We start from the raw sequence: 12,382 nt of genomic DNA on the forward strand, positions 1-12,382 counted from the left end.
AATTACAGGGAGAACATTATTAGATTCAACATTGCATGAAAACAAAGCGTGTTTAATTTTCCATCCAGTTTGTCTTTCTGTGTTCAACAGAGCGGTCCCCTTATAAAACACATGAATGTGAAAACTATTTAGTTTTTACCCGAAACTATCTCATTTGTCTCGTTAGCATGAGTATTGCAGATTATGTCATGTTTACAACAACACTGACATGTATGATAAAAAGTAATAGTACTAATTAAATAAAATATATGTTGGACAAATATGAGAAAATAATTAAAACGTCTCTCTTTGCGTCTTGTGTGACTACGCACGTGAACACGCCCTTCAGTAATTGCCATAGCAACGACCCGCCGAGGCTATAAAATTAGCCGAACGTTGATATTCGTCCCTTTTGCATTTTGACTTCGACACGAGCTTGAACCCTCTTGTTGACCCAAACTGTGAAGCTAACCCTTTGACTTGTTGACTGCTAGCTAAAAGCTACTCTTGAATCTCTTTGGATAACAACTACTGACTTCCTTCTATCGCGGACCCCCGACAAGCCGGAGAATGGACGACAACTGGCTGCTGCAACAGCTGCTGCGCGACCTTCGAGGTAGCTAAGTTTTATATTTATTTTAGCATTTTTCTAATTGATTCATCCCTTAAAACATTTTAAAGCGTTCTCAGTTGAGAAATTGGTGAAACTTGTTTAGTTTAAAGTTGAGCAGTTCACAATGTTAAGAGGTGTGTTGGAAAAATACAGATTTTGTGGAGGTTTCTCCGTGTAAAATGATTATTTGAGTGCCGGAATGTCTTAAAATTCGCGGGATATCTGTGGTATGTGTTAACAATTACTGTAGAGGTTTAAAAACACTGATTTTTATTTATAGTGCATCAAATATGACATATTTGACCTTGAAATGTCTAAAAAAAGATGGCGCCTGAGCGGCTTGTCATTGAGTTCTAATTCTTAATTCTGAAATATAATCATGCGACATGTGACGTCATCGCACCAGGTGTGTTAGAATCCCACATGATTGCGACAATGAGTTGATTTGTTTTGAGTGTTGAAACGTGACTTATTGAACAAACATCTGCTCCTTTTACTTCATAATATTCCATAAACTATTTCTTTAATATTTAACCTTTGCTTTTATCATGATTATTGTTGTTTATCTGTCATGTGTTCTCTGTTCAAACTAACAGAGGCAAAGCTGCACTATGTTTGATATTACTGTTAAACGGTGAAGCCTCTTATGTGTTGGTGCCTTCGTGACACGTGTAGTCCTAGTTAGCTAGTTTATAGATATGCTGTCGTTTTTTAAATTTAACCTTTGATTATTGCTCAATGTAATCCAGAAATATTTCATGTCATGAGGAATCCTGTTTAAATGTTTCCCTGCAGCTATTGGTGACTTCGCTGGAGGTCCTCAGCACGGCCCCCCTGAACCCATCCGAATCGACTACGGAGGTAAAATCAGAGCAAAGCACAATTAAAGGTTTATATAGGGGGACAGTGAGAAGATATGAAACATTGTTTAGTCTGGAAGGTGTGGCTCACGAGTCTAAACAGTTGGTTAATTGAGCTGCTAACTAATTGATTAGCAGCTGGAATCTGAATCCATTATTGGTCAATGTAATCCAGAAATATTTCATGTCATGAGGAATCCTGTTTAAATGATTCCCTGCAGGTGGCGACTTCGCTGGAGTTCCTCAGCGCGGCCCCCCTGAACCCATCCGAGTCGACTACGGAGGTAAAATCAGAGCAAGGCACAATTAAAGGTTTATATAGGGGGACAGTGAGAAGATATGAAACATTGTTTAGTCTGGAAGGTGTGGCTCACAAGTCTAAACAGTTGGTTAATTGAGCTGTTAACTGATTGATTAGCGGCTGGAATCTGAATCCATTATTGCTCAATGTAATCATAAATATTTCATGTCATGAGGAATCCTTAAATGTTTCCCTCCAGGTGGTGACTTCGCTGGAGTTCCTGCACAGCTTGGCCCCCATGACGCCATCAGGTATGTCCCCGAAGGTAATGTTGTGCAAGATGAGTTACACAATGCGCTTTTGGGTTTGTTTTTTTCCTTGCCTGACTTTGATTCAGATTTGGACGACCGCCTCCGAGTCGCCCGACTCCGACTGGCCCGGTCCCGTGTCCGAATCGCCCGACTCCGACTCATCCGACTCCCCCGACTGCGGCTGGCCAGCTTCCAACGGGCCCGACTGCGAATGCTCCGCAGGTAAGTAATCAGGTAAGTTGTCAGGTAAGTTATACACTTGTCACTTTAAACTTACACTTACATTACACTGTTTAAAGTACTGTTTTCCGTTTGTCTGTGCACTTTATTTTATATTGTATATTCTACTGTAAATGTAATGTTTTAATTCTTGCACTGTGTTGATTGTTTAATGTTATTGTCCAATGTTGCACCACCCGCCATGACAGATTCCTGTAGTTATCAATAGATAGATAGATAGATAGATAGATAGATACTTTATTCATCCACAGGGGGACATTTAGTTGTAGAAGCAGCAAGCAAGGTTACAGAGTAAACATAAAATATTAATATCAAGTATGAAAAAATGCACAATATATACAATACAATGCAAGGTTTATTGATGTTCAATTTGAGGAGGATCTGGCCAGAGGTGATTATATTATAAAGTCTTATAGAAGTTGGCAGGAATATTCTCCTGTATCTGTCCTTGCTTATTCCTTTCCTGCTGGCCATCCTCTCATCCTCCCTTTTGGTGTGGAACATCCTGTAGAAGCTCCAGTCCCTCAGAAACCAGAAGAGTACCAGGAGGAGCAGGGAAGAGGACTCCTCGCCCGACTGCCTTCCCTTGCGTCTGGCGGGGTTGGCTGGTCGATGTGGTTATTACTAACGTTAAGAAAAGTCTCCAAGTCTTTTATTCAGGTATCGATTGCTGTGACACAAGAAGCAACATCCAGGATCTCCTTGACGACGAAGAAGATGACGAGGAGGGAGGACCACAGGACCAGATGAGACGGATGGAGGACTACAGGACCAGATGGAGAGCGGCGGTTGCCTTTCTGTTAGTGGGCGGAGTAAGTAATCCCTCACCAAGACTACAGAAGTATCATTAATACGATTCCATCATTGAGGCCAGATTCAACACACTAATGTAAAGGTTGTGTAGTTCAGTTCAAAAGAATTAATCTCTTGTGTTTGTGACAGGACCCCCTTGCCCGTCCACTCAAACCCCGACACCACCCGCCCCGCATCGCCCGCCAGCCGAGAGGACGAGGGGCGTCCCGTTCCCACCGGCACAGAGGACGTAGTTTGTCTCCGTCTGCTTCTTCTGTGCTGGTGGGTTCGAGAAGCTCCTCACACCCACAGGAAGCAGCTGTTTCCATCTGCTCACAAATCCAGAAGGAGACGGCGCTTCAGGCTGAACAAGATTCATAATTATTCTAAAAGCTTTAAAGTATTTCATGTATCTTCATGTAAACTGTGTACAGTATTTAGACTGTTATCTCCTGAAGAGTTTAATGAATAAATGTACCACAAAATCTCAATATGTCTTTTTATTATTAAAAACTACTGGGTCAGCAAACACCACGTTATGATCTTCATATTGGGTATAAATCAGAACTTTAATGGTTGATTCTTTTATACACTACAATGTTATAGTTTTTATATTTCCCATTTGGCTAGTTGATTCATAATAATTAGCGTTAGTTTTTACACCAGTGCTCATTTTTCATCTTCATAACGAGTAAACAATTACACCAAAAATTATTTTTCTGTTTGTGTTTTGGCAAAAAGTTTTAGCTTTTTTAAATTGCCACAAAGATATTTTGTCGTACAAAACATGTAACAAATCAAAAACGGCAGCAAGTTAACGTGTCATGTCCGTTGGCAACCAGCAGTAACAAATACCAACATATATATATTCACTCTAAAGAATATTTATATTATGTGTATATACAGTATATGAAAATGATGCTTTTACTACCAAACTCCTCACTGGATGGAGAACATTGAACCCAAACCAATGAACAGACAGCATGGAGGAGGACGTGTCCACGACCTTTGGAGTTTCAGCAGCATGAATGATGTCCTCTGGAGTCTGAGGACAGGAGACTCTGAGCCGGCATCTCGCCCACCAGCTCCTGAAGAGACGTCTGGAAGCTGCTGTCTCCCACAGCAGGACAACGGGCTCAGCCTTCTGGACTCTGTAGATAATGTGGGATGTTGGTTCCAACCTGTAGAATGAATCAAATGGAGACTTTAAACGTCCCGTTCATCTTCGGGCCGACGGGCTTTCTGCACAAACAACTCCCGTCTCACATCAAAAAAACAAAAATAAACCGGAGCATGACGACTACAATGTGTATTTGACATGAACACTGATTCTGCTGTTGTTGCGCTCGAGGATTTGACTAGAAACACAACAATCAGAGCTGAACATGTGACGTCTTGTTTCTAAATGTGTCAGGTGACCAGGAAGGTTCCACGTTGTCATCACATGACTGACTCTTGAGCTACACTAGTCAGAAGCATGAAGAGATCCGATCAGTCGTCAAAGAGCAGAAACTAACGCCAACACAAGTCAGTTAAAGACCGCGTAGCAGCTAAAAGGGACGGATCACTTCCTGTAGCACCTCTTGGATTGATCGACGGATTGATCAATTGTTAATATTACAAACTGTGGATGAGGACAGTGTCCTGTGTGTTTCAGAGTTTTGTATGTTTTACAAACTACTGTCTTAACTTCTCTCTGATAATTAAATATTAACTGTATACAGTATTTATTTATCTTCATAACATACGTTTTTGCTGCTAGTTTACAGACAATTATTTAATACTTGGATGATGGATGTCAATCTAAATATATTTTTAGGATGCTAAATTGATCATTTTATTCATGTAACTGTAAAGACGTTCTTATATGACCTTTATTTAACCAGGTAAAATCAAGTGAGAACCAATTCTCATTCACAATGATGACCTGGCCAAGAGGCAGTAGCACAGTCCACACAAGTGACACAAACAGCACAGATACAATACAGTATGACAAACACATGAGAAAATGGATAAAAACAACATAGGTAAATTAATAAACACCATGTACAAACAAAAAGGCGGATTACTGGAGGCTCTTTGTAAACATGGAAGAGAGAGAGAGAAGTGAGGGCTGGTCAGCAAGTAAAATTAATTAAAGGCGTTATGACCAAACACAGTACGGACTTTTGGAATGATGAGCCTGATGAAGTCACTGGATCTTAAACAGCGATCGCTGTCAGAAATGTGCAGAAGATTTGAGAGGTAGCGAGGGGTCATTCCCAAAATGGATTTATAGACCACGAGTAGCCAGTGTTGTAGCCGCCTGGTATGAAGGGAGGGTCAATCCACCAATCTGTACAGATCACAGTGGTGGGTGGTGAAGGGTGCTGTGAAGGAGGCCTTGTTTCGATACAGGAAACCCAGTCTAGCTTTGACTTTAGCCAGAAGGTTATTGATGTGTATGTTAAAGATGTATGTCAATGAAGTGTATTAGTTGCTTATGTACCCGTTTCTCTATGACTTTGGCCAGACAGGGCAAGATGGAAATCGGCCTGTAGCAGTTTGGGTCAGAGCCAGAGCATCCTTTTAAAGAGGGGGAGAATTGTAGCCGATTTCCAGTCAAGGGGGAAAACAAATAAATGAAATGACGGGTTAAACAGTCTTGTAATAGGGGAAGTAATAATATGAGCAGTTTTATTTTGGCCTTCACGAAGACGAGGTGGACGAGGAAGTCCTTTATGAAAGTTGTATCTGATCTCACTGAAGAACGGATTATGAATATTAGCCTCCTTGAGACTTTGATGTAACAGCTAACATGTCGATCATTCAAGTGTTTAAGAAGGCCCTCCATGTTTTGTAAATGTCATTTTGAACCTTATTTGTTGTCAGTACCTGAAAGAAGTGGACAGCTGCAGCACGCGGCTCCACTGACTGTGAGCGTCTTTCAGTCACATTTACAAATATGTGGCGGTATGCGCTTGAATTCGGCGACTTGCTCTCCGCAGTTAAAAACCGAGCGAAGAAGAACACCAGGCCGAAAAGCCTCATTGGTGGAGCCGCGGTGACGTCAGAGTCACTCGTCTGCTCGGTGCTGTCAACATGGCGGCGGTTGATGTCATTGTGGACAACTTGGTGACACTCTGGAGGATACCGGCCGTCCGGCAAAATTTCCACTGGATATTTTTGCTAATTTCCGCGGTGGGATCGATCCTGAAGGAGCTGGAGCTCGTCCCGCAGACGTATTTCAGCAGCAACAGAAATGCCCTGAATGTGTGAGTCGTGCTAGTGGGTTGTTTTGCTCGACGGTTAACGTCAGCCAACAGAAATAATGAATTTAAGCTCCTGTGCTCACCTGTCGCTGGCTGTAGACACTTTGTGGTGAGCTGCTGGTAACCGTTGGGTGAAACTACCATATTCTGATTTCCTTGGACTGCGTTGTAATGAAGTTAGCTACGTCGACGTAATTTGGGTCAAAGGTCAAATATGGCTTCTGCTAATAGCTTGTTTAGCCTAATGTTAGCAAACCTTTGGTCAATGTTGTTGTGTAACGCAGTAAAGTTACATTATGGCAGAAACAGTAGAGTTCTGAAACCTCTACTGTTTCTGCACTAATTCACACTCGTTGAAAATGTTTTAATATCTCTCTCAGTTAAACTTTAGACGTTATTGTCTTATACAAATCTTGTACGCAAGAATTGACGGCATTTATAAATAAATATTTTAAAGCTTACCTCTTTATCGGGAATTTGAGACAACGGATAACATTTGCTGATTCCAGCTTCTCAGATGTGAGGAGTTGGCGCTTTCCTTTGTCATACATGATAGTAAACTGAACATCGTTGGGTTTTGGACTGTTGGTCAGACAAAACAAGACATATGAAGGTGTCAACTTGGGCAGTGGAGAATTATATCATGCCTTTTTCACTTGTTTGACATTTTATAGCCAAAACAAAAAACTATTCAAGATAATAGTTGTCAGATTAAGAGTAAATAAACAACAGGTGTAGCCCTACAGTCTACCCAACTGCACTATTGAGGAAGAAATGTTCTTCAGTGTGAAATATTGCAGTGATACTGGTTATCTTTAATTCCAAGGTTTGTTAAAGATGGGAGTATTCATGGAGTAATGCAATTATTTTAATGGACGGAACTACTGAAAGGGTTCAAATAGATAAATAAATATCCAGAGGGGAAACTAGTTTGGTCCCCTGTGCCAAGTGGCAAATTACAAAAGATAATTAGCTAATGTGAATACCCCTTTCCTTTTGCAGGTATTTTGTCAAAGTATCCTGGGGGTGGACGTTGCTGCTCCTGACCCCCTTCCTCCTCCTCTCCAACTCCTCCTTCAACAGGAGTGTGTCCTTCCTCTGCCGGCGGCTGCTGTCTCTGGCGGTGGCAACAACCATCTGGTACGTCTGCACCGAGACCTTCTTCTATATCGAGGACGCGACCGGCTCGTGCTTTGAAACTGACGGCGTGGAGATTATCAACAAGGAGTTCATCACCAAAACCAGCTGCAGGCGGGCCGGCTTCCAATGGCAAGGCTATGACATCTCAGGACACTCCTTCATCCTGGCCTACTCGGCTCTCTTCATCATCGAGGAAACGGCACCTATGGCCTTCCTGAAGACAGCCAGCCTCTCTGCACTGCCCAGGATGGTCCTAAACCTGCTGTACGTAGCCTTGAATCTGATCGTGATTGTTTGGGTGTGGATGTTTGCCTGCACCTCTGTTTACTTCCATGACCCGTCTCACAAGTTGCTCGGGACCATATGCGGCCTGTTGGGGTGGTATCTGACATATCGGGTTTGGTATCTAAAACCTTTGTCACCAGGACTTCCTCCTCAGCGCCACCCAAAAGGACTGAAACTACACACCTGAGCTGCAGTCGTACTTTCCTGTACAACGTTCCATCTTCAAAACAACACACTACATTTGATGTTATCTGTATTCGGGTCCACGCTGGCCATTCTATTTTAAGCTGTTTTAAGTTATTCCCTCCTCACAGAAAGGTTGTTTAGTGCAGGATGGTGTATGGCAGCTGCTGTTCCCAAAATGACTCTTGGTAATCTGAGATAAAAGCAAGACGCCGCTCGGCTGCCCAGCTTTAGCCTCTCACCTTCAGCCTCTGAGGCATGCATGCGCTACCATGGTTTGTCCTCCAGTTGCCTTATAACGTTTGACTCTTGGCTGAGTAATCACAGCTTTTAGATGACTGAGTTTGAATATTTCAGAATGTTTACAGTTACAGTTCCAAAGCACTGAGATTTATTTTTTACCGATGTAAAGAAGCTACACATTTTATTTTATAGGGAACTACCTGCAGAACAAAGTCAGATGAGACACTGTAACTACAGTGGGCCTAAATTATTTACTGCTTTAAACAAGCTGGTTTTTGAGTTACTGTGACTGTCAACCCTATATATAAAGTTTGCTCAGAAAAGCGTGTATGAAGATCATTTGAAATGATCATCATACACATACTTCAACTGTAAGCAAGCCCTGCAAGTGAAATTTATTTTATTTTCAATAGCAACACTTATTGTCATTATTGATTTAATTTGTTAACTATACAAATGATTAAAAATGTCACAATATGTATTAAAATGTTGCGTTTTGTCCAAGCAAAAGCAACAAATCCTCCACAGCTGGAATCGGAGAGTGTTTGGCTTTTGTCCTTGGAAAAATAATTTAAACGATAAATTGATTAGTTATAGTTGAAGTTTACATTTTCTGTTCATGGACTAATCTATTAATCAACTAATATGTTCAGTTGTAACTTGTTTTGTTGTCAAAAACACCATGAAAAGATCAAAACTGAATTGATCCTCCTTTACAAGTATTGTCAAATATTGCCATGCCTGATAGAGATATATATATATATATATATATATTTAATTAGTTAGTGTTACTCTGTACTATGGAGCACCAAACTATTAAAAAACGCATCAAGGATTAATATGGGCACTGACACTTATTTTCATTTCCTTATACACCGTCCCGCTCCCATAAATACTCACTAGATAACTAAATCCCTTTTTAATCTGAAAAACAATGCTCTCTTTACTCTTGGTGGAGTAATGTTTGCTAAAAACTACAATGCCCAGTTGCCTGGAAATTACTTTAATTTTAAAATCAGAACGTTTATTTACGTCCTCTATAGGAGCCAATAGGCTTGAGTCAGAGTCTGGCCAAGTAGGACAGTTGTAAAGTATTTTAAATAAGGATACGATATGTGTTGGTTCTGGTCTCTTCATAGGATTTGTTAACTAAGTGTTATTAGTATGTTACTAGCCATATACTGTAATGGGACAGTGTGGGAAACTGATTTATTTTATGGTTATCGATTTACAATGTCACAAGCAAATAACTGTTTTCTAGCATTGCTGTGTGTATTTTCTTGATGTTTCCAATATACAGTTAGAAGCTCTATAGGGCAGGGAACACTGTAGTTTGTGGTCAAATAAAAAACAGTATCTGTTTATTCCATTTTCATTATTTATTTGTCATTGATGGCAACTGAATAAATTAAGGCTTATGAACAAACATCATAAAAAGCACCATAAATAAATGCATATATATAGAAATATAAAAAATGAAAAGTAAAAAATAAAAAAATACTATAGTGAAACATAATGGCCACAAATCACAACTAGGATTTCTTGACTTGAACTCTTTGTGTGTTCAAAGAAGTACAGATCCAGCCCCTCAGGTAGCATGACTTCAGTCTGAAGAAGCAGTGGAGTCTTAACCGGTGTGCTTTGCAGTAATCAAAAAGCATTCACAATGATTGGCTGATTATGAAGTTTCTTGACGTTTCCCCCTGCAGTGCCATCTGCTGTTTGTCAATTAACAAAAGAAGTTGGTCTGAGGATCAAAAAGTAAACATGAATAACAATTAAGCAAATTTTATAATTAACTCGCAACAGGAAATAGTACTTTACACTTTGTGTCCTCTTACTTACTTCAAAACGTGGTAAAATTCATTATTTTTTTTTTAATCTTCTCTTTTGTTCCATTTACATCACTGCTGGTCATACAAAAACAGTTTGAAACCAAACAACGTCCCCGTTTCCTTTAATGCACATCTCCAAATGTCTTCTTTCCAAACAGTTAAATCTATATCTAACATGAAACTGAACACAATGACCTACAGCTTCTACACCTCTACTCTCTTCATAAGAATCAGATGTATTATCAGATGTGACACAGGAGGAGCATTGATCGTTGTCTTTGGTTCAACGTTTTTCTGCCACAGCAGCTAATCACCACCTGCAGAGACATGTTTCTGTAGCCAGAGTAAACAGGGAGCATCCGAACTGAAAGAAACGTGGCCTTCCTTATCAAAGGCTTGAGCTGTACAGAAACACTGTACTGGGAGTCTTTACTGCAAGAAATGTCTGTATAACCAGCCATAAAACCAAAAGCAGATCAGAACTCCAGCCAGTAAACCTAAAGGGTGTTCAGGGGCAGAATTATAGCATGTTAAACCCTGGAGGTCTGACTAATAAAAAAGCAGAAAGTCTCCCATTAGGGGTGAACAGAGTGTGGAGCGAGAAATGTACACTGCATCAACAAACGACGAGACAGCTGGCAAGGCTTTTTTCTTTTTCCTCATCATACTTATTTAAAGCCCTCAGATGAGTCAGCGTTTCCTCCCCTGTTCCCCTTATTCAATCCTTTGAGCTCATTCAAAATTCAGCCCGGTAAAATGAACGAGACAATGCATAATTAAAAAATATCTATCTGTAAAAACAATCTTGCATCTGTCAGGAGGAGTCAGCGACCAACAAAAAGCAGTAAAATCCAGTTGTTTCTTTTCTTCGCTCCTGTGAAGGACCATCTCGAACACACGGTACAGTGCAGGTGCTTCAAAGGTTACAATTAGCAAGAGGAATATCTAATATCTAAATTTGTGGTTTTAATGCAAGGTAGTGATCATAAATTCTGCCTCTGGGCAGTGCCCATCCATCACGAAACACTTACACAAACAAGAAAGTACCCATGCAATGAGATATAAATCCTAAATCTAATGCAACTCTATTTGTGCCACAGATGCAGAATTTACAATTTCACTACCAGTTCAGCCAAAGTGTAACTTCTCAAACACCCAAGTTTTGTATCGTCTGAATTCCTGCTCAGCGACAAAGAAGGTGACAGTGGACCAGTCTGTGCTGTGTGATCCGTGGTGCTCTAAATAAACTGACTTAGTGTGTCTATGTGTTTTATTGTGTGAAGGCGTGTACAGTTAGTTAAAAGGAGTCGTTCCACATTTTGGGAAATGCACTTATTGACATTCTTGCGGAGAGTTAGACGAGACGTTCGACAGCTCTAAGGCCTGTCTGTTGAATTTGATGCAGCAGGTTGATAGTTAGGTTTACATATGTAGCCCAAATTTCATGTATCATTCATTTAAAATCACAGCACTCAGAAAGTATAAGGATTCAACATAATGTGAACAGGTGACAGGGTTTAAATACTTTCTGAACGCCAGGTAATCTTTGATAAACCCAGAAGGGCCTTTATTAAAACTGTTCCCAAAAGACTCTTCTGCTCATCTGGATAAAAGAACGTTGGCTGCACAATAAATAACAAGTGTTTCTTTTCAATATTTGATATTTTAAAATAAAATAATTAACATTTTTTACGAACCGGATGTCATTTCTGGCTACTTGGGCTAAAAAAAAATACGGGTTTTAAAAGTGTTTTCATCAAGAGGGTTAAAAGAGTCTTTGAGCATTGTTTCCAGTATTAATGCTAAGCTAAGCTAACCAGCTGCTAGGTCTAGCTTCAAAATTAAAGTGCACACACATGATACATTTAGAACAGCAGTCCACAACCTTCTGGGTTTCTCAAAGATTTCGGGGTTTATACTTTTTCGGAAAGTTAGCTGTTTTTAGTCATGCTAAGCTAAGCTAACCATCTCCTGGCTGCACAGCTTCATATTTACCCGATAGATTTGAGAGTGGATCTACGTCTCTGCGAGAAAGTTAAAAAAAACAGATTTCCCCAAATGTCAAACTATTCGCTTAAACTTTGCCTCCATCCTTTCATTATTTCTTCTGGCAGTTTCTGGCAGCAGCACTTAACAGAAAGTCTGTCTTGTAACATCTTCCTGTGGTTTTTAGTGGGTGAACCTCAGGCTGATGAAGAGGTGGCGAGCAGGTACGAGTAATGACTATAATAGTGGCATGCAAAGGTCAGTTAACCCCTGTTGGTGTTACTGTGTTCAACATTTTGTCTGGGTTTCTTCTTTTAAGTTTTCAGTATGAGAAGACCCGATGCATGCCGCCAACAAAAGTTAAACGAGGACTTGTCGGCCGCAAGTTGCCAGAAATTAAACTCGATGAAGGCCTTGATTACC

General features: G+C 40.4%; 1 protein-coding gene across 1 annotated transcript; it reads left to right on the forward strand.

Annotated features, from left to right (window-relative positions):
- The first annotated feature begins 6,099 nt into the window (after nucleotides 1-6,099).
- fitm2 (fat storage inducing transmembrane protein 2) lies at nucleotides 6,100-9,502 on the forward strand. The gene is made up of 2 exons (XM_034536550.1): nucleotides 6,100-6,290; nucleotides 7,290-9,502. The coding sequence occupies exons 1-2, from the start codon at nucleotides 6,118-6,120 to the stop codon at nucleotides 7,897-7,899; spliced, it is 783 nt and encodes a 260-aa protein (XP_034392441.1). The 5' UTR covers nucleotides 6,100-6,117; the 3' UTR covers nucleotides 7,900-9,502.
- Nucleotides 9,503-12,382: the final 2,880 nt, after the last annotated feature.

Source organism: Cyclopterus lumpus, chromosome 7 (assembly GCF_009769545.1).
Source record: "Cyclopterus lumpus isolate fCycLum1 chromosome 7, fCycLum1.pri, whole genome shotgun sequence".
Classification (NCBI taxonomy): domain Eukaryota; kingdom Metazoa; phylum Chordata; class Actinopteri; order Perciformes; family Cyclopteridae; genus Cyclopterus; species Cyclopterus lumpus.